Here is a 19802-nt window from a genome sequence, read left to right on the forward strand (position 1 = left end):
TTCATTTAATAACTGTGGTAAGAAAAGTCACAAAACAGGGAAAAACACATTTAACAACTATCTTGCTTAGCAGTGGAATTTTTTGGCTCAATTATGGTTGTAAACCAAGGATTATCTGTATATAGGCTCAGATCTTAAGATCAAGTACAATTTTTTTTAAAAAAGTGATTCTTCAACTTAAAAATCTGTTACAAAGAATATCTGCTATTTATAGAAGCAGTATTATTGTATAGATCAGCAGTTAATTGAGCAACATATGAGGGCATGAAAGCCCAGGAAATAAAAGCTGTTGGGAAAAAAAGGAAGAACATTAGTCTGGTAAAACAGAAATTAAAATATCAGGTGAGCCTACAGATATCCATTAGAGGCATGATGACATCAGAATGAAGTTGCAAGTGTCATTATGTCATCAAACAAATCACATGAATTTGTATTTGCCTGATGATTTCATGATGCACTCAACTTCATTTCTCTCCCTTGCTATTCCTGTAGACATCCATCTCATGAGCTTTCTTCAAAAAGAAAAGAACTTTCAGAAGGTTTTCTGTCAAAGTTTGAATCTACAAATCAGTGGTGGGATTCAAAATTTTTTAAAACTGGTTCTGTGAGCGTGATTTGGTGGGGATGGCATGACTTGGTGGTCACGGCTTGGTGGGCGTGGCAGGGGAAGTATACTGTAAAATCTCCATTCCCTCCCCACTCCAGGGGAAGGTTACTGCAAAATCCCCATTTCCTCCCTATCAGTTAGGACTTGGGAGGCAGAGAATAGATTGGAGCAGGGCCAGTCAGAGGTGGTATTTACCTGTTCTCTGAACTACTCAAAATTTCCGCTACCGGTTCTCCAGAACTGGTCAGAACCTGCTAAATACCACCTCTGCTACAAATATAACAAGATATACATGAAGACAGGTTCCTAGTCACAATTTATTTTTTTAAAATAATATTTACTAAATTTTTCAACATTTAAAACACAAAACACAAATTTACACTTATAGCAGCTTTTCCATATTGGTATCTGTATCTTTTGTAACAATCATATTTGCAAAAATTCTATTTCTATATATCACTATACTAAATTATATCCTTATTTAAGTTATATTATATTTACAGCTACCTATAAATCGATAACATATATCTACATTTATATATATTATATTTTTACATCTTATACCTTACTTTTTACATTTACTCTCAAGCCAGGAATACTATCTATTCCAAGTTTGATAGTATTCGGTCTCTTCTCGCTTCTTCATTTCCATAGACAGTCTATCCATTTCGGCACATTCACAGATTTTTCTTATTATAATTTGGTCTGGAGTGGTATCTGTTTGTTTCCAATTCTGTGCTAGCAGGATTCTACTTGCAGTTAATATGTGTAGTGTTAAATATTGTAAGTTTCCCCCCATTTTCCCATTGAAAATACCAAGAGAAACAGTTCCGATTTCAACCCTATTGTTCTGTTATCTCTTCCTGCCACTTTTTTATCTTACACCAATATTTTTTAGCCTTGGGGCAGGTCCACCACTTGTAGTAGAACATTCCCTGCTTGTAGTCAATATCTCCAGCACTCCGGCAATTGGTTTAAGAACATTTTAGCCAATCTGGCTGGTGGTAAATGCCACCGGTAAAACATTCTATAGAGGTTCTCCTTATAAGCAACTGACAACGTTAGTTTGTAGTTTCTCTCCCATAATTTATCCCACTGATCTAATTGAATAATATGTCCAAAATTTCTAGCCTAACTACCGTATATACTCGAATATAAGCCGATCCGAGTATAAGCCGAGGTCCCCAATTTTACCCCAAAAAACTGGGGTAAACTGGGGACTCGAGTATAAGCCGAGGGTGGGAAATGAGGCAGCTACCGGTCGGGGAAACCCTCCCTCCCTCAGCCGAGAAGGCTGGCGGCTCCCCCGCCCCGCCCTCTCACTGCACCGGCAGGGCTTCCCCGCGCTAATGCAAAAGCCCGCCAAGTTTGCGCCATCCGGTATAATGTGAAAAAAAGAAGAAAAAAAAAACTCGAGTATAAGCCGTATATACTCGAGTATAAGCCGAGGGGACGTTTTTCAGCACAAAAAACGTGCTGAAAAACTCGGCTTATACTCGAGTATATACGGTAATCATTGTCTCTTTCACATTTTCTTCTTCCATTTTAAATCTTAATAGAAAGTTGTACATTTTAGTATTCATTTTGTCTCCTATTCCTAATAATATTTTGTCAATTTCCAACTGTTTTTCATAGATGCCGTATTGTTTCCTATTATTTTTTTATATTTTGTTCTAATTTGCAGGTAAGGCCACCAGTCAATTTTTATTCCTTGATTTTTTAGATCTTCCTCCGATTTTAAATTTCCTTGTTCATCTAGTAATTCCAAACATCTTACCGCTTTGTTTATATCTAATACATTTAGATAAATTATTGCCTCCATTGTTGAAATCCAAATGGAACTTTCATATAATAGTTTCTCTTAATTTTATCCCACATATTTATCAAACATTTTGCATTAGATGTCTTTGAAATTATGTACGAATTTTATTTTTTCCTTCCAACAGAAATGTGTGCCATACCAATTGAAGGTTAGGGTTACATATCATACATATCCTTTTTCTGCTAATTAGTGGCATTAACATCCATTTTTTAAAGTTACATTTACTCACAGATCTGGCACACCATGGTCCAGAGATTCTTCAGTTTGATTTTTGCTGTGAACAGAATCACCTTCCTTTATTTGACCCACTTCTTCCTCTGTTATTATATCAAACATTGCATCATCTGTAGACTTAGAGGCCTCGTTTGTAACTGTGCCAGAAGGAGAAGATACAAAAATATTATTTGTGTAGCAGGAAAAAATCATTTTGGGATAATAATATTAGGCTTGGGCTGCCAGAAAGGACATTAAAAAATTGCATTGATATTTCACAAACAATTTCTTATGTATTGTATTCCAAAAAGTAACCACTACATGCAGAATGATAGTCTCCAAGATGTTTTTAAAAGTGGTTGTTTCTAATAGCATACAGCACACATCGATTTCTGGATTGGATTGGATTGGACTGGATTGGACTGGATTGGATTGGATAGGAGAGGAAAGGAGTTGAAAGGGACCCTGGAGGTCTTCTAGTCCACCCCGTTTAGGCAGGAAACCCTATACCACGTCAGACAAATGGTTATCCAATCTCTTCTTAAATCTAATAATTCACATAATCTGCCTAATTCATATAAAGTTTCATAAAGGTAGATTCTGATTTTTGAGCTGAACCTACTGTTTTGATGGATTTTGAGTACTGCATATGTACTATTAAGGTTCTAACACCTACAAAACTACCTGAATATGAATAAAGGAATTTGATTTTGGATTTGAAAGGAAATCCAAAAGTTTTAGGTGCTCTTTTGCACACATTTCTACCACAATGAAAATACAACATTGCACTATTGTCAGCAAAGAAAATAGATCATTCTAGCATGTCACCAACCCAGTTTCACAGGATAATTCTAATTTTCTCATTAGGATCTCCTAAATTAGGAAATACATCCTGGATTATTTAACAAACTGACAAAAAATAGGATTATATCTTTTTTTAAATCAAGTTTTTTATTTTATTACATATCAATGCGTGAACAGTGTGACACCTGTGTGCCATACATTACAGAACCGATAAAATTATATTATTGATCATAGTTATCACATTCATCCGACATATATTTCTAGTAGTAATACCCATTTATATCAAATTATAATCTTTCATTATTTCATATTGTTTAAACATACATAATACTACCGCCATTCAGTTTCTAAAGCTCCCTCTTATCCTTGCACTTGTCTTATTTTATAAAAATATGGCTATTAATATTCCCCTTTCTCTTACTTCTGTCTTTATTCTAACTTTTATTCATGTCACCATTATATTAAAAGACGTTCCCTTTGTATTACAATACTAACCTTCAATATTTCATTGTTCAATATTTAAATATACAATTCTAATTCCAATCACAATATTATTTAAACATGCAAACTATTTTTATTTTTTATTTTTATTTATTTATTTGTCACAACAGTATATATAAGTATAAGCATGAAATAACTATACGAATTGGATACAATCAAAGGGAACATTAGGACAGGAATGTTAGGCACACTGGTGCTCTTATGCATGCCCCTTATAGACCTCTTAGGAATGGGGTGAGGTCCATAGTAGATAGTCTTTGGTTAAATGGTTAATTCTATTAATATTCTTTACATTCTTCCAATCTATATAATTCCATTATTAATCACCTGTTTATATTAAAATGTTTTCATCATTTTATTACTCATTATTTCACTTTATTATTCCACTGCAAATCATATTATTTAAACAAACTCAATAATATTATTATTTAATTTCTAATTTTCCCATTTTTAATAATTAGTCCTTATTCATATTTCCCATATGTCCCTCTTCGAATCTATTTATATTAAAATACTACCCTTCATTGTTTCATTATTCAATTTTTCAATATACTATTCAATATACTATGGTATATGCTATATCAATCATGGTATTATTTAAACATACAAAATAACTCTATTCATATTCTTTGCTTTCATCCAATCTATATAATTCTAGTATTAATATATATGTTTATATTAAAATATGTTCTTTTTGTTATTTAATTGCTCAATGTTTACCAATCACAATGTTATTTAAACTTACTTAGTAATTCTATCATTCAATCTCTAATTTTCCCATTTTATTACTTTTGTTTCATCATGTAAAGGTATATTACAAGTAATCCCTCAATTTCTTATTGAACACATTCCTATCTCTGTTCTAATTTTTCCTCCTGCCATCATTATAAAAAAGGAAAGAAAAATGGAAAAAAATTCTTCTTTTTCCTATCCACCTTCTATCCATCATCTCTTGCCTGCATTAATACTTTAATTCTTCTTCTTTTTTTTAACTTGCCTCCCATATTCTTCTTTTAAATCTTTATCTCTGTCTGTATCTGTGTTTACATCCTGCCTAGTCAATCTAAGTGTTTCTCCCATCCTTACCCTCTTCTATTGTCTAGTTTTGAAATTATCAGCCTGGACCCCTGTCTCCCTTCCCAAAGTATCTTCCTTCTCCTCCCATTCTCTTTTCAGATCTCTTAGAATATTTTCCCCCTGGTTTGAGTCTTCAAACATTATTGATTTTATTGATGACTCCTCGTTATCTTCTTTTCGTTGATTCCTCAATTCTGTTTTTCCCTCTATTCCTTGTGGTAGCTCCTTCTTTTCCTGGGCATCTAGGTCATTGCTCATTGTCCTTTGTATAATATTTTCCAATTTTTGATCTATGCCATCCATTAATTCAATAATCTTATGTTCTTTCTGTATCATATCCTTTATGCTTTGAAACATCCAGTCCATCTTGTTCAAAGTTCCACTCGTTTCCTCTTTATTTTGCATCTTATCTTACTTTAATAAATTCCACTTTTGGCCAATAGCCCAAGAATCATTTGTTCAAATCTGAGGTTACTCTTCAGAATATACACTAATCACAGTTTTTTATGTTCCAAAAGTAATCAGTCAGTCCCATTTACATAGTCCAGGGAGTTATCCAAGCCTCTTTAAGTCACCTTTATAGATTCAGTCATATAACATAACATTCAAGAGTCACCTTATTTAATTGTCTTCCTTGTTCCCACATTTAAATCTCCACTGGTCATAGGGTAGATGTATATAGTCCAGTACATATTTTCACAGTACTTTTTTTTTTTTTATTCAAAAAGTTTTACAAAATTTTTTTTCCCCCTTTCCCCTCAACCCCTCTCCCTTCACAAACCCCCTCCCCCCTCCCCCCCTGGCTTCCCGGAACAAACACAAGGTATAGTTAAAAATAAAACAAACATATGCTAAAAAAAATTTTCCCCAAAACTATTATACCAATTCTCCCTCTCTAGCTCTGACTTCCTCCTTACATAACCAAAATCCTTCAAAAAATTAACAATAAACAGTAATAAAATATATAAATCAGTAGAACAAATTAATCCTAAAATATTTAAAACCAGCTAAAGCATAAAAATCCAATCCAGTTCAGAGAATATCTCCCTTATAGCTTCTATAACCATATAACCATATAATTTCCCCCCCAAGTCTTTCTTACAAAAGATCTTTCGAGAATATTCTATTTAAAATTCAATACAACAGATTATAAAATTTATAAAATTTCAATAGAGAAAATTACAATATTATTTAATTAATTACAATATCTATTCAACTTTAGTCCTTCCTCATCAAAATCCAGTATATCCAAATATCTAGTTTCTTATAATCACAAATTGTCTTTCGGGGACACTAATATTTTTGTCTATTAATATTTTAAAAAAACCTTGTTTCAAGAATAATACTTTTGTCTCTTGCCATTTTTTTTGGTGCATTAATCTCTGTCTTTCCTTCGTTGCTCCTTTTAAAAAATCAATCACAATATTTCCTAGTAATTCCTTATGTCCAGAAATCCAGAAATTACTGCCGTATATTCCATCAGTCCAAAAAGAGAACTCTTGGGAAATATTAAGCTTATGAGTCTTTTCCATTTGAGGGACAATCTCCTGTAGCACAAATTCAGGCAGCTCATCCAAACTATTTAAAGAAAACTTCTTTAGATCACCTTGTTTCTTCACGATCAAATCTTCATATTTATCCACTTTTATTTGTATGTCCTCCATTCCATTTTCCGAATAATTGCACTGGTTAATTTGCTCCAAACTCTCATCCAAAACGTCCCCATTTTTTATCAATTTGTATTTTTGAATAATTAAATACATACTTTCTGTGTAGTCCTGTATAAAGTCACAAATCCATTCTTCTGAAAGAACCTCCATAACAAAATTCCTGCTGAGAATCCCCTTGTAAAATACTTAAACAGCGTAATATAATCCAACAGTCCACAGTCAAACACAATAAGATAAAATCTCCATTCAGTTTCGATTCAACAGCAAAGCTCCCTTTGATGTATCGCTCTGCTTTCAGTTTCTCTAAAACGAAACTGAAGGGGGGGCGAAAATTCCTCTTTTTTTTAAAAAAAAAAAAAGGGTAGAAGTCAGAAAATCAAAAATACTTGCAAACCAATAATTGTTCCTCACACTCGTTCCGCCTGCTTTTCGTATCCACAAAAAGAAATCAATTGCTAGCAGAAGTGGACACCTTCCTCTTTTCCTGCTTTTTCAGGAGCGCAGAGAATACTGGAGGTGGGGGAGGGGTAAATAAGGGGATTCGACCGTTCAGGACTTTGTATTACAAAAACAAAGCCCCTAGGGGAATCTACCCAATTCCTCCCCCTTGCTCTGTCTCTCTCTTTCAACCAGAGAGAGAAATGAAGCCGGGATCAGTTGTTAAATCCGGCTTTTACCATATTCAATGCGGAGTGCCATAAATTAGCACCCAGTGAGAAAGGTGGCGCCACCCAGAAGCCCTCATATAGACAGCTTCTTAATCGGCTTCTTAAAGTGGCAGTAACCCTGCTGCCTCCTTCCCATTGCATCAGCTTACAGTTGCCTCGGCTTACAACCGTCCATCAGTTTACAGCTATTAAATCTACATACACTGATACTCCTCCCATTTAAAGCTTTTCACAGTACTTTAAATGGGTATTCCCAGGCTCTTATATTTTCCTTTCACCAGCAGGTGGCACTCTCAAGCTAATTTTCAATATTATTACTAAACATCTGGTTTTAATTATTTTAAATTTTAATTCAATTATAGAAGCAGTGTTAATTTTTTAAATCCATGATTCCAGCATTTTAAATTGCCTTCCCAATGTCACGTCTTTCCCATTTGAGAGTCCAATTTCCTACGTTTTGAAGAAATATTTTTCTCCTCTCTTTATTCCTTTCCTTCTGGTCTGGTAGTTTTCAAAGTGTTTGATTGCCGCTTTAACAGATAGTTCTGAGTAAATCCTAGATTTCTGTTTTGGGGTTAACTTTAAGGTTTAAAAAATCCTTTCACCCAGTTCCACATGTTCACCAAAATACACTCCAGCTCAAAACTTAGATGGTCATCGGCTGTCCCAGCTTCATGGCAGCCATTTTAGGCTATCTCTTCTCCTCATCGTGGCTGAGAGGGAAAGTTAGCCTCAGGTCAAGCAGGAGAGGTGTGACTCTCCAAGACCTCGCAGGGCAGCTCTCTTTGCTTCACTATCTCTCCAATGCGGCTTTGGCTCCTTTTGGAGCCCACCAACAGGGAGAACTCGGCATGGAAATGCGGAGATCCGCTTTCTGTGTCCGATCTCGTCAAGAAGTCAACTGGAAGTCCACCACAGTGAAAATACAACATTGCACTATTGTGGGGAAAGAAAATAGATCATTCTAGCATGTCACCATCCCAGTTTCACAGGATAATTCTAATTTCCCCATTAGGGTATCCTAAATTAGGAAATACATTCTGAATTATTTAACAAACTGACCCAAAAAATAGGGTAATAGCTAATCTGAAATTTTTGTAAAGCCACAGTAAATTCTGAAAAATATTGAAGCTTACCCAAAATTTTATGGACCAGGGACAATGGTGAGGACAGCAGACTTGATGATGAAGATGATTCTTCTGTTGTCAAGTTTAACTTGGAATCAACGGGATTGGCAGTTACTTTTTTAAAACAAGCTCGACAACAGCGTTCTTTCTTTCCTGTTTGCTTTGAAAAGGCATAATTGTTGCAGCAGTAATAGCAGAAAATGCGTCCACACATTCTTAAAAAAACAAAGTAAAAACATGTATTTAAAATTAAGACGTTAAAGGGACACAATAAAATTATATCTGAAAAAAATATTTAATTTTATTGTCAAATAATCATGGCAACCAGAAATTATTTTTAACAGGTTCATCTTTTCTTTCTTTCGTTCTACACTTTTCAATACAGTTCATTTCTCAATAAAAGTGCAGAATGAATGAAAGAAAATAAAATGAACCTGTTAAAAATAATTTCTGGTTGCCGTGATTATTTGACAATGAAATAAAATATTTCTTTCAGATATAATTTTAATATTTCTAATGATTTCAAGGAGATTTGGTTTTGAACTTTCTCTTCAGTTCATCAATTAAAAGACGACATCCTGCTACACAAGTGATTTCCTAATAAAACATCTACACATATATATGTTCATCAAAATCTGAATCAATTCATTTTTTCCCATAAAGGGCAAAAACTTAGCTTCTGAGTAAAACATGCCTATAGTTCTTCTGTCTTTACTCCTGCCTTCTCATATCTATAGACTATAGCTTTATATATAGTTTTGTAAACCATAACAATACAAATAAAAGACCAATAATGTTCTAGGAATGTAGGACCTAAGAGTTTGTATTAGAAACCTACAAGGTTTTAAGAACAGTCAATGCTGTCATTTAATAACTGAACAGATGACTGAGAATTCTATTTACAGAAATACATATATATGCTTACATATCGTATAGTTATTTCATGCTTATGCTTATATATACTGTTGTGACAAATAAATAAATAAATAAATAAATAGTTACCCATAACAAGATCTGCTACAACTCTCTGCAAAAATATTGCTGCAGTGGTCGTAAGTGTGAAAAATGGGTCATAAATCACTTTTTTCAGTACTATTGTAAATTCAAACTGTCAATAAATGAATGTAAATTGAGGACTTACTGTAAGATCAAATATTGAATTCAAAGTAAAGCAACATTATTGAAGATTCTGGAATATACAAATACTCTTCCTACAGACCACTTCTTCTATTTGATGAAACACATCTTAGTAATAGTTGGCTTCTGGGTGGCGCCACCTTTCTCGCTGGGTGCTAATTTATGGCACTCCGCATTGAATATGGTAAAAGCCGGATTTAACAACTGATCCCGGCTTCATTTCTCTCTCTGGTTGAAAGAGAGAGACAGAGCAAGGGGGAGGAATTGGGTAGATTCCCCTAGGGGCTTTGTTTTTGTAATACAAAGTCCTGAACGGTCGAATCCCCTTATTTACCCCTCCCCCACCTCCAGTATTCTCTGCGCTCCTGAAAAAGCAGGAAAAGAGGAAGGTGTCCACTTCTGCTAGCAATTGATTTCTTTTTGTGGATACGAAAAGCAGGCGGAACGAGTGTGAGGAACAATTATTGGTTTGCAAGTATTTTTGATTTTCTGACTTCCGCCTCCCCTTCAGTTTCGTTTTAGAGAAACTGAAAGCAGAGCGATACATCAAAGGGAGCTTTGCTGTTGAATCGAAACTGAATGGAGATTTTATCTTATTGTGTTTGACTGTGGACTGTTGGATTATATTACACTGTTTAAGTACTTTACAAGGGGATTCTCAGCAGGAATTTTGTTATGGAGGTTCTTTCAGAAGAATGGATTCGTGACTTTATACAGGACTACACAGAAAGTATGTATTTAATTATTCAAAAATACGAATTGATAAAAAATGGGGACGTTTTGGATGAGAGCTTGGAGCAAATTAACCAGTGCAATCATTCGGAAAATGGAATGGAGGACATACAAATAAAAGTGGATAAATATGAAGATTTGATCGTGAAGAAACAAGGTGATCTAAAGAAGTTTTCTTTAAATAGTTTGGATGAGCTGCCTGAATTTGTGCTACAGGAGATTGTCCCTCAAATGGAAAAGACTCACAAGCTTAATGTTTCCCAAGAGTTCTCTTTTTGGACTGATGGAATATACGGCAGTAATTTCTGGATTTCTGGACATAAGGAATTACTAGGAAATATTGTGATTGACTTTTTAAAAGGAGCAACGAAGGAAAGACAGAGATTAATGCACCAAAAAAAATGGCAAGAGACAAAAGTATTATTCTTGAAACAAGGTTTTTTTAAAATATTAATAGACAAAAATATTAGTGTCCCCGAAAGACAATTCGTGATTATAAGAGACTAGATATTTGGATATACTGGATTTTGATGAGGAAGGACTAACGTTGAATAGATATTGTAATTAATTAAATAATATTGTAATTTTCTCTATTGAAATTTTATAAATTTTATAATCTGTTGTATTGAATTTTAAATAGAATATTCTTGAAAGATCTTATGTAAGAAAGACTTGGGGGGGAAATTATATGGTTATATGGTTATAGAAGCTATAAGGGAGATATTCTCTGAACTGGATTGGATTTTTATGCTTTAGCTGGTTTTAAATATTTTAGGATTAATTTGTTCTACTGATTTATATATTTTATTACTGTTTATTGTTAATTTTTTGAAGGATTTGGTTATGTAAGGAGGAAGTCAGAGCTAGAGAGGGAGAATTGGTATAATAGTTTTGGGGAAAATTTTTTTTAGCATATGTTTGTTTTATTTTTAACTATATCTTGTGTTTGTTCTGGGAAGCCAGGGGGGAGGGGGGAGGGGGTTTGTGAAGGGAGAGGGGTTGGGGGAAAAGGGGGAAAAAAATTTTTTTGTAAAACTTTTTGAATAAAAAAAAAAAAGAAACACATCTTAGTAATAGTTTAATAAAATAATAGTAACTATTTCTTTTGGTCTGAATTACTAAAACCTTGTGAAAGTTCACACTAGAGGTGGTGTTTATGGAATTTGCGCTTCTGACTCTAAGTAAGCGATTGGTGCTTACTTAGAGTAACTCAGCACTTCAGACAAATTACTGTCTTATCCTAAAATCAATCCACAGAATACAGAGTCCTTCAATAGACTCTGTATTCAATGACACTGACATCCATAGAGATTAAGTGAAGGGTTAAAAAAAGCACTACAGAAATCATGGCAGCATAACTGAAGCCCTTACCATTTATACATAACATGATATTGACGCACATACAAAAGGTCAGAATTTGACTATGCTGCTGTTATTGCAGTTTTGCCTTTTTTTTTTAAAATCACCCGACCACTACAAAATACCAGTGTATGTAATTCAACTAGGATTAAGTCAAAATTCATCAGAATTACTATGATTTGTATTGTAGATTGCCTTCCAACCTTCCTCATCCGTATTATGACTTTACTAGAATATTGGCAGAAATGAACATGAAGGTGAGAAGAATCAGTTGAAGTTTTATCACACTAAATCAGACCATTAGTTTATTTCACCAAACATGGTCAGACTTTATAATGATTAAAGTTCAAGACAATGCTAGATACATACTTTTAGAACAGAAAATGAGATTTTCTGCTGTTCCTTTTCCTTGAATATACACCTTTCCCTTGAATATTCACTGTGAAAACCGTAATTGCATTACACAATCATATACTGTAGTACACGAGTACAGTACACGAGTTACTTTTAGCCATACTGTATATGTGTATATATTATGAATAAAGCTCCCCTCATTGAAGCATAAACAAAACATGACCACCTGAAATATTAGAATACTTTTGTCTTACAACCCCTGGAACTGAAATTCTAAATATCTTTTCGATAGTATTACTATTTGTCAGTGTGTAAGAAATTATGACCTGGGATAGCCATAACAAGAAGTCAGCCAATGGGAACCGTTTGGTGACTGAGATTCATGTCAGACAGAGCGGAGCCTGGGCGTGGCTTAGCTTGACTGATCTGTATGTATGTATGTATGCATATATATATATATATATATATATATATATGTATGTATGTATGTATGTATGTATGTATGTATGTATGTATGTATGTATTTGTTTTCTGAGGTTTTCACGGGTGTTTGTATATAGGTCTTTGGTTGTTCGGGTTTTCTCCCGTGTAAAATTGGAAGTGTCTTGGCAACGTTTCGACGAAGTCTCATTCGTTATCTTCAGGCTTCAGCTTCGTGCTTCTGGGAGCAATGTGTGATCGCAGCTGTTTCTTCCTTTTAACTGCTAGTGGGGGTTTGAACTGATTGGGTGGGAGCTTGGCTGTGCTCTGATTGGATGGGGTTTTTCTGTGCTCTGATTGGCTGGGGGTGTGTCCTGTGTTGGTGGGGGCTTGGTTGTGCTCAGTCTAGTCTGTGCTGCAGGGGGATTTGAGCTGGTGAGCTGCATAGCTGTTGTTTGGCTTTGTGGTCGTGCTACATCTTCATAGTGGGTGTCAGTCTGCTGCATGAATGGATTGGAGGGGTTTGAAATGGCTAATGTTGCAGCTGCGGTCTGGCTTCTGGTCCTTGGTCGTGCTTCATGATCAGTGTGGGTTTGGGTCTGCTTTCTGGGTGGATGTGTGGTGGTGACATCCTGTGTGGACCTTGTGAGTGTGGGTCTGGTGTCATTCCTCGTGTTAGGGACTCGTTTGTCAATAAGGGCGGGTTTCAAATGGCTGGTAGGCGGAGGTGTCATCTCGCTTTGTTCATGCTGTGTGGGCGTTTTTCTATCTCAATGGCTTCTCTGATTATTCTGTTGTTAAAGTGTTCAGTTTTGGCGATAGTTCTGGTCTTTTTAAAGTCAATATCATGTCCTGTGACTTTAAAGTGTTGGACCAGGGAAGAAGTTGGTTCCTCTTTTTTGAATGAGTTCTTGTGTTCTTCAATGCGTGCACTTATTCTTCTGTTGGTTTGTCCAATGTATGTGGTGGGGCAGGCGGTGCATGGGATTTCATATACTCCTTGATTTTCTAACTCAATTTTGTCTTTGGGGTTTCTTAGGATGGTGGATATTTTTCTGTTTGTGCAGAATGCTGTCTTGATGTTGTGTTTGTGGAGGATCTTGCTGATTCTGTCTGTGGTGCCTTTTATATATGGGAGGAGGGCTGTGCCGTTTCTTGTTCTCTGTCTTGGATTTTAGTGGGGGGTTCTTTTTGGATTAGCTTGGTAATCTTATTTCTTTGGAATCCATTGGATGTTAGTACGTTAGTGAGAGTGTCTAGTTCGGGTTTTAGGTGTTGTTCATCAGCTAAGCATTTTGTTCTGGAGATGAGTGTCTTGGCTACGGAGTTGATCTGTGCTGGGTGGTGGTGTGAGAGTGCGTGCAGATAGCGGTTTGTGTGTGTTTTCTTCTGGTAGATGGTGTGTCCTAGGAGCCATTGGGTTTCTGTAGACTAAGACTTCCAGGAAGGAAGTTGGTTATTAACTTCTGTTTCCATGGTGAACTGTATTTTGGGGTGTAGGCTATTGAGGTGTGTGAGGAAGTTGTCAAGTTTTTCCCGTGTGGCCAGATTATGAAGGTGTCGTCTACATATCTGAGCCAGAGTTTGGGTTTGTGATCAGATTTTTCTAGAGCTTGGGTTTCAAAGTGTTCCATGTAGAGATTGGCAATGACAGGTGAGAGGGGTGATCCCATGGGTGCTCCTTCTACTTATTTGTATTTTTGTCCATTATAGATGAAGTATGTGTTGGATAGGCAGTGGTTGGTCAGATCTAGGATGTGCTTGGGGGGGTTATATTTGTTTTGGATAGCTGTCAAGGCTTCTTTGATTGGCACTTGGGTGAAGAGGGGTATGACATCAAAGCTCACGAGTAGGTCGCTGGGCTGTAAGTTTTGTTTCTTTATGATCTCTATGAACTGGAATGAGTTTTTTTACGTGTGAGGTGATGGATTCTGCATAGGGCTGTAGTTGTTTGGCGAGAAATTTGGCTAGGTTTTGTAGAGGTGAGCCTATGGAGCTGACTATGGGTCTGAGTGGGGTTCCTTTTTTGTGTATCTTGGGGAGGCCATATAGCTTAGGGCATCTGGATGATTTCTCTCTGGGAATGATTCTTTGTTGGATTTCTTCGCTGATGGGGGAGGCTTTTATTTTGGATCTAGTGGTTTTTTCTAGGTAGGTGGTGGGGTCTGTGTTTAGGGGCTTGTATGCAGGGTCTTGGAGTAGGTTGGTTAATTTGGTTTGGTAGTCAGATGTGTTCATAACCACCGTGGCGTTGCCCTTGTCTGCTGGTAGGATTATTATGCTGGTATCTTTTTTCAGGTTAAGTAGTGCTGTCTGTTCCTCTTTGGGTAAGTTGCTTTTGGGTGGCTTGCTGGTGCAGAGGATGTTGGAGATCTCGAGTCTGATTTTGTTAGCGTCATCGGGGTTGATTTTGGTCAGGCTGGTTTCAACTCCGCATATAATGGTTTCGGTGGGATGTATTTGGGAGTGACTGCAAAGTTGAACTTAGGAAAGGACATCGGTTTCAGCTTTGGTGAGGATCCTATCTGAGATGTTATGCACTGTTTGTTTCATGTGTTGCTGTGAGGGTGGAGGGGTTTGTTTCTGGCATTCTTGTAGTCTTCGGAGTTTGTTGGTGTGCGTGTCTGTCTTGAGGGTGGTCTGTGTTTCGGCTCTCCAGACGGCAAGTTGTTTGGATTTGTCCCAAAGTGCAGGGTGCATCTTGTTGCTGAGTTTGAGGTGAAGTGTGAGGAGATCTTTGTTGATTTGATCTAGGAGGAATCTTTTTGTGTGAAGTTCATTTCTGATTAAGGCCAATTCTGTTCTTTTTAGGATGCGTTTGGTGGCTGCAGAGTTGGAGTGGAATTTCAATTGGAAGCATTTGGGGATTAAATTTTGATCGCGGCAGTTTCGTAGGAATGCGAGGTCACATAAAATGGAAGCTCTTTGGACTTCTAGTTTTTCATAGGTCCTGGTCAGATGGTGGATTTCCTCCCCGTAGAGGTGCAATATTTGTTTTCTGAGGTTTTCACGGGTGTTTGTATATAGGTCTTTGGTTGTTCGGGTTTTCTCCCGTGTAAAATTGGAAGTGTCTTGGCAACGTTTCGACGAAGTCTCATTCGTCATCTTCAGGCTTCAGCTTCGTGCTTCTGGGAGCAATGTGTGATCGCAGCTGTTTCTTCCTTTTAACTGCTAGTGGAAAAAAGAGGAACCAACTTCTTCCCTGGTCCAACACTTTAAAGTCACAGGACATGATATTGACTTTAAAAAGACCAGAACTATCGCCAAAACTGAACACTTTAACAACAGAATAATCAGAGAAGCCATTGAGATAGAAAAACGCCCACACAGCATGAACAAACGAGATGACACCTCCCGCCTACCAGCCATTTGGAAACCCGCCCTTATTGACAAACGAGTCCCTAACACGAGGAATGACACCAGACCCACACTCACAAGGTCCACACAGGATGTCACCACCACACATCCACCCAGAAAGCAGACCCAAACCCACACTGATCATGAAGCACGACCAAGGACCAGAAGCCAGACCGCAGCTGCAACATTAGCCATTTCAAACCCCTCCAATCCATTCATGCAGCAGACTGACACCCACTATGAAGATGTAGCACGACCACAAAGCCAAACAACAGCTATGCAGCTCACCAGCTCAAATCCCCCTGCAGCACAGACTAGACTGAGCACAACCAAGCCCCCACCAACACAGGACACACCCCCAGCCAATCAGAGCACAGAAAAACCCCCATCCAATCAGAGCACAGCCAAACTCCCACCCAATCAGTTCAAACCCCCACTAGCAGTTAAAAGGAAGAAACAGCTGCGATCACACATTGCTCCCAGAAGCACGAAGCTGAAGCCTGAAGATGACGAATGAGACTTCGTCGAAACGTTGCCAAGACACTTCCAATTTTACACGGGAGAAAACCCGAACAACCAAAGACCTATATGTATGTATATATATATATATATATATATTCTGAGGTTTTCGCGGGTGTTTGTATGTAGGTCTTTGCTTATTCGGGTTTTCTCCCACGTAAAATTGGAAGTGTCTTGGCGACGTTTCGACGAAGTCTCATTCGTCATCTTCAGGGAGCAATGTGTGATTGTAGCTGTTTCTTCCTTTTTAACTGCTAGTGGGGGTTTGAACTGATTGGGTGGGAGCTTGGCTGTGCTCTGATTGGCTGGGGGTGTGTCCTGTTTGGGTGGGGCTTGGTTGTGCTCAGATTAGTCTAAGTTGCAGGGAGATTTGAGCTGATGAGCTGCATTGCTGTTGTTTGGCTTCGTGTTCGTGGTCGTGCTACATCTTCATCCATACATGCAGCAGACTGACACCCACTATGAAGATGTAGCACGACCACGAACACGAAGCCAAACAATAGCAATGCAGCTCACCAGCTCAAATCCCCTGCAACTCAGACTAATCTGAGCACAACCAAGCCCCCACCCAAACAGGACACACCCCAGCCAATCAGAGCACAAAACCCCCATCCAATCAGAGCACAGCCAAGCTCCCACCCAATCAGTTCAAACCCCACTAGCAGTTAAAAGGAAGAAACAGCTGCGATCACACATTGCTCCCAGAAGCACGAAGCTGAAGCCTGAAGATGACGAATGAGACTTCGTCAAACGCCGCCAAGACACTTCAATTTTACACGGGAGAAAACCCGAACAACCAAAGACCTATATACAAACACCCGTGAAAACCTCAGAAAACACACACATATATATATATATATATATATATATATATATATATATATATATATATATATATATATATATATATATATATATATATATATATATATGTAGGTCTTTGGTTATTCGGGTTTTCTCCCGCGTAAAATTGGAAGTGTCTTGGCGACGTTTTGACGAAGTCTCATTCGTCATCTTCAGGCTTCAGCTTCTCTGTCTTGGATTTTAGAGGGGGGTTCTTTTTGGATTAGTTTGGTAATCTTATTACTTTAAAAAGACCAGAACTATCGCCAAAACCGAACACTTTAACAACAGAATAATCAGAGAAGCCATCGAGATAGAAAAACGCCCACACAGCATGAACAAACGAGATGATACCTCCCGCCTACCAGCCATTTGGAAACCCGCCCTTATTGACAAACGAGTCCCTAACACGAGGAATGACACCAGACCCACACTCACGTGGTCCACACAGGATGTCACCACCACACATCCACCCAGAAAGCAGACCCAAACCCACACTGATCAGGAAGCACGACCAAGGACCAGAAGCCAGACCGCAGCTGCAACATTAGCCATTTCAAACCCCTCCAATCCATACATACAGCAGACAGACATCCACTATGAAGATGTAGCACGACCACAAACACGAAGCCAAACAACAGCAATGCAGCTCAAATCCCCCTGCAACTCAGACTAATCTGAGCAGAACCAAGCCTCCACCAACACAGGACACACCCCCAGCCAATCAGAGCACAAAAAAACCCCCATCCAATCAGAGCACAGCCAAGCTCCCACCCAATCAGTTCAAACCCCCACTAGCAGTTAAAAAGGAAGAAACAGCTGCAATCACACATTGCTCCCAGAAGCACGAAGCTGAAGCCTGAAGATGACGAATGAGACTTCGTCGAAACGTCGCCAAGACACTTCCAATTTTACGCGGGAGAAAACCCGAACAACCAAAGACCTACATACAAACACCCGCGAAAACCTCAGAAAACAAATATATATATATATATCTGTAGGTCTTTGGTTATTCGTCATCTTCAGGCTTCAGCTTTGTGCTTCTGGGAGCAATGTGCACGAAGCTGAAGTCTGAAGATGACGAATGAGACTTTGTCGAAACGTCGCCAAGACACTTCCAATTTTACGCGGGAGAAAACCCGAATAACCAAAGACCTACATACAAACACCTGCGAAAACCTCAGAAAACAAATATACACACACACACACACACACACACACACGTACGTACGTATGTATGTATATATATATATGAGTGCTTCTGTGATTCTATTACTTCTGTGATTTATATAGATTCTGTGCTTCTGGATTCTGAGTTCTGGTTCTGGCTTCTACTGCATGGGTATTGTATACATGCATCATGCTTTATATTACTGTATATACAGAAGTTTCTTTTATACATGAATCCTGCTGAATTATTTACTTGTGTGCTGTTTGGATTGCTGCAAACTCTAACACTATTTGAATAGTATTTTGGATGGAACTAGGGACAAACCCAAATTTGTGTATAATATATAACATAAAAATAATATAAAATTGGGCTGATTTTTAAACATCAGGCTAATCATCACTGCTCATATTTGTTCAATCCCCCAAATACTGACCTGCAATGATGTCGGCGATTCATCCAGCCAAATTCTTTTTGACATTCTAAGCAATTGGTGACTTCGGCATCACCAAGCCATCTTTGTTCTGCTGTGAGCTTCTGCTGGAATTCCAGAGCATCTGATTTCTGCCAAAGAGCATCCTTGTCCCTTTCAAAGGCATGTATGAAGAATAATTTATAATTTGATAATCTGTGTTTTAAAATCTTAAGTCAGGTCCCCTATAGCAGAAATTCATTTTCTATATTAAGAATTGTCTGATAAATTTGGAGTCCTGAGAGGCTACCTTGATTTTTTTTTATTCCCTATAGAATATAAAAAGTTTTTTATAATTGTCTAGCAATTATAGTTAAATAGTTAAAAACTGTTTCCATATTGCCACCAAAGCAAACTTTATGGGCAATCCATGAACTCACCAAAAGTCCAGCTTGACTTGAGGGAGACTACTTTTTAGCATATGAGAAATGTAAGAATAAAGTGGATACACACATGTGCACACACTCACACACAGTCAGACTCAATAAACAAAAACAGAATTTTGGATCATTAGGGAACAAGGAAACTCAACGGTACCCATTCCTCATTCATTCTTGTTTCTTCCCTTAGCAGAAACATTATTATAAACTATGATTGTGTGATAAACATTATGTGTGAACTAGGACCCACATTTTGAGCCTCTTTGAACATTATAATCATTAGCCAAGAACAAACCTAATTGCCTTAGGTGATTAGGAGTATAATGACCCAAGGTTCCCATATGAACATATTGTTAAACCAATAACAGAATTTTTCTGGTTTGTTTAGTCAAATTTCCTATACAATGCCATAAATTGATCATCTGTTACAATCCAGAAAGTTTTGGTTGCAGTTACTGCAATTAAAAATGGTACAATCAGCTATGAAATGTAAGAGGATACTTTTTCACAATGGTGCATCACACATTGGATGACTCTACTTTCAAAATGAATGAAACCAGCACCAATCTATG

The 19802-nt window shown here is 37.4% G+C and overlaps 1 protein-coding gene across 1 annotated transcript in view; it reads right to left on the reverse strand.

Annotated features, from left to right (window-relative positions):
* FYCO1 (FYVE and coiled-coil domain autophagy adaptor 1) overlaps positions 1 to 19802 on the reverse strand; it is a 238226-nt gene that overhangs the window by 56151 nt on the left and 162273 nt on the right. The window contains exons 12-14 of the mRNA XM_058183372.1: positions 18815 to 18964; positions 8499 to 8704; positions 2659 to 2800 (exon numbers count right to left, since the gene is read on the reverse strand). Of these exons, the coding sequence (XP_058039355.1) occupies positions 2659 to 2800; positions 8499 to 8704; positions 18815 to 18964 (498 nt within the window). The remainder of the gene's footprint in view (positions 1 to 2658; positions 2801 to 8498; positions 8705 to 18814; positions 18965 to 19802) is intronic.

Source organism: Ahaetulla prasina, chromosome 4 (assembly GCF_028640845.1).
Source record: "Ahaetulla prasina isolate Xishuangbanna chromosome 4, ASM2864084v1, whole genome shotgun sequence".
Lineage (NCBI taxonomy): Eukaryota > Metazoa > Chordata > Lepidosauria > Squamata > Colubridae > Ahaetulla > Ahaetulla prasina.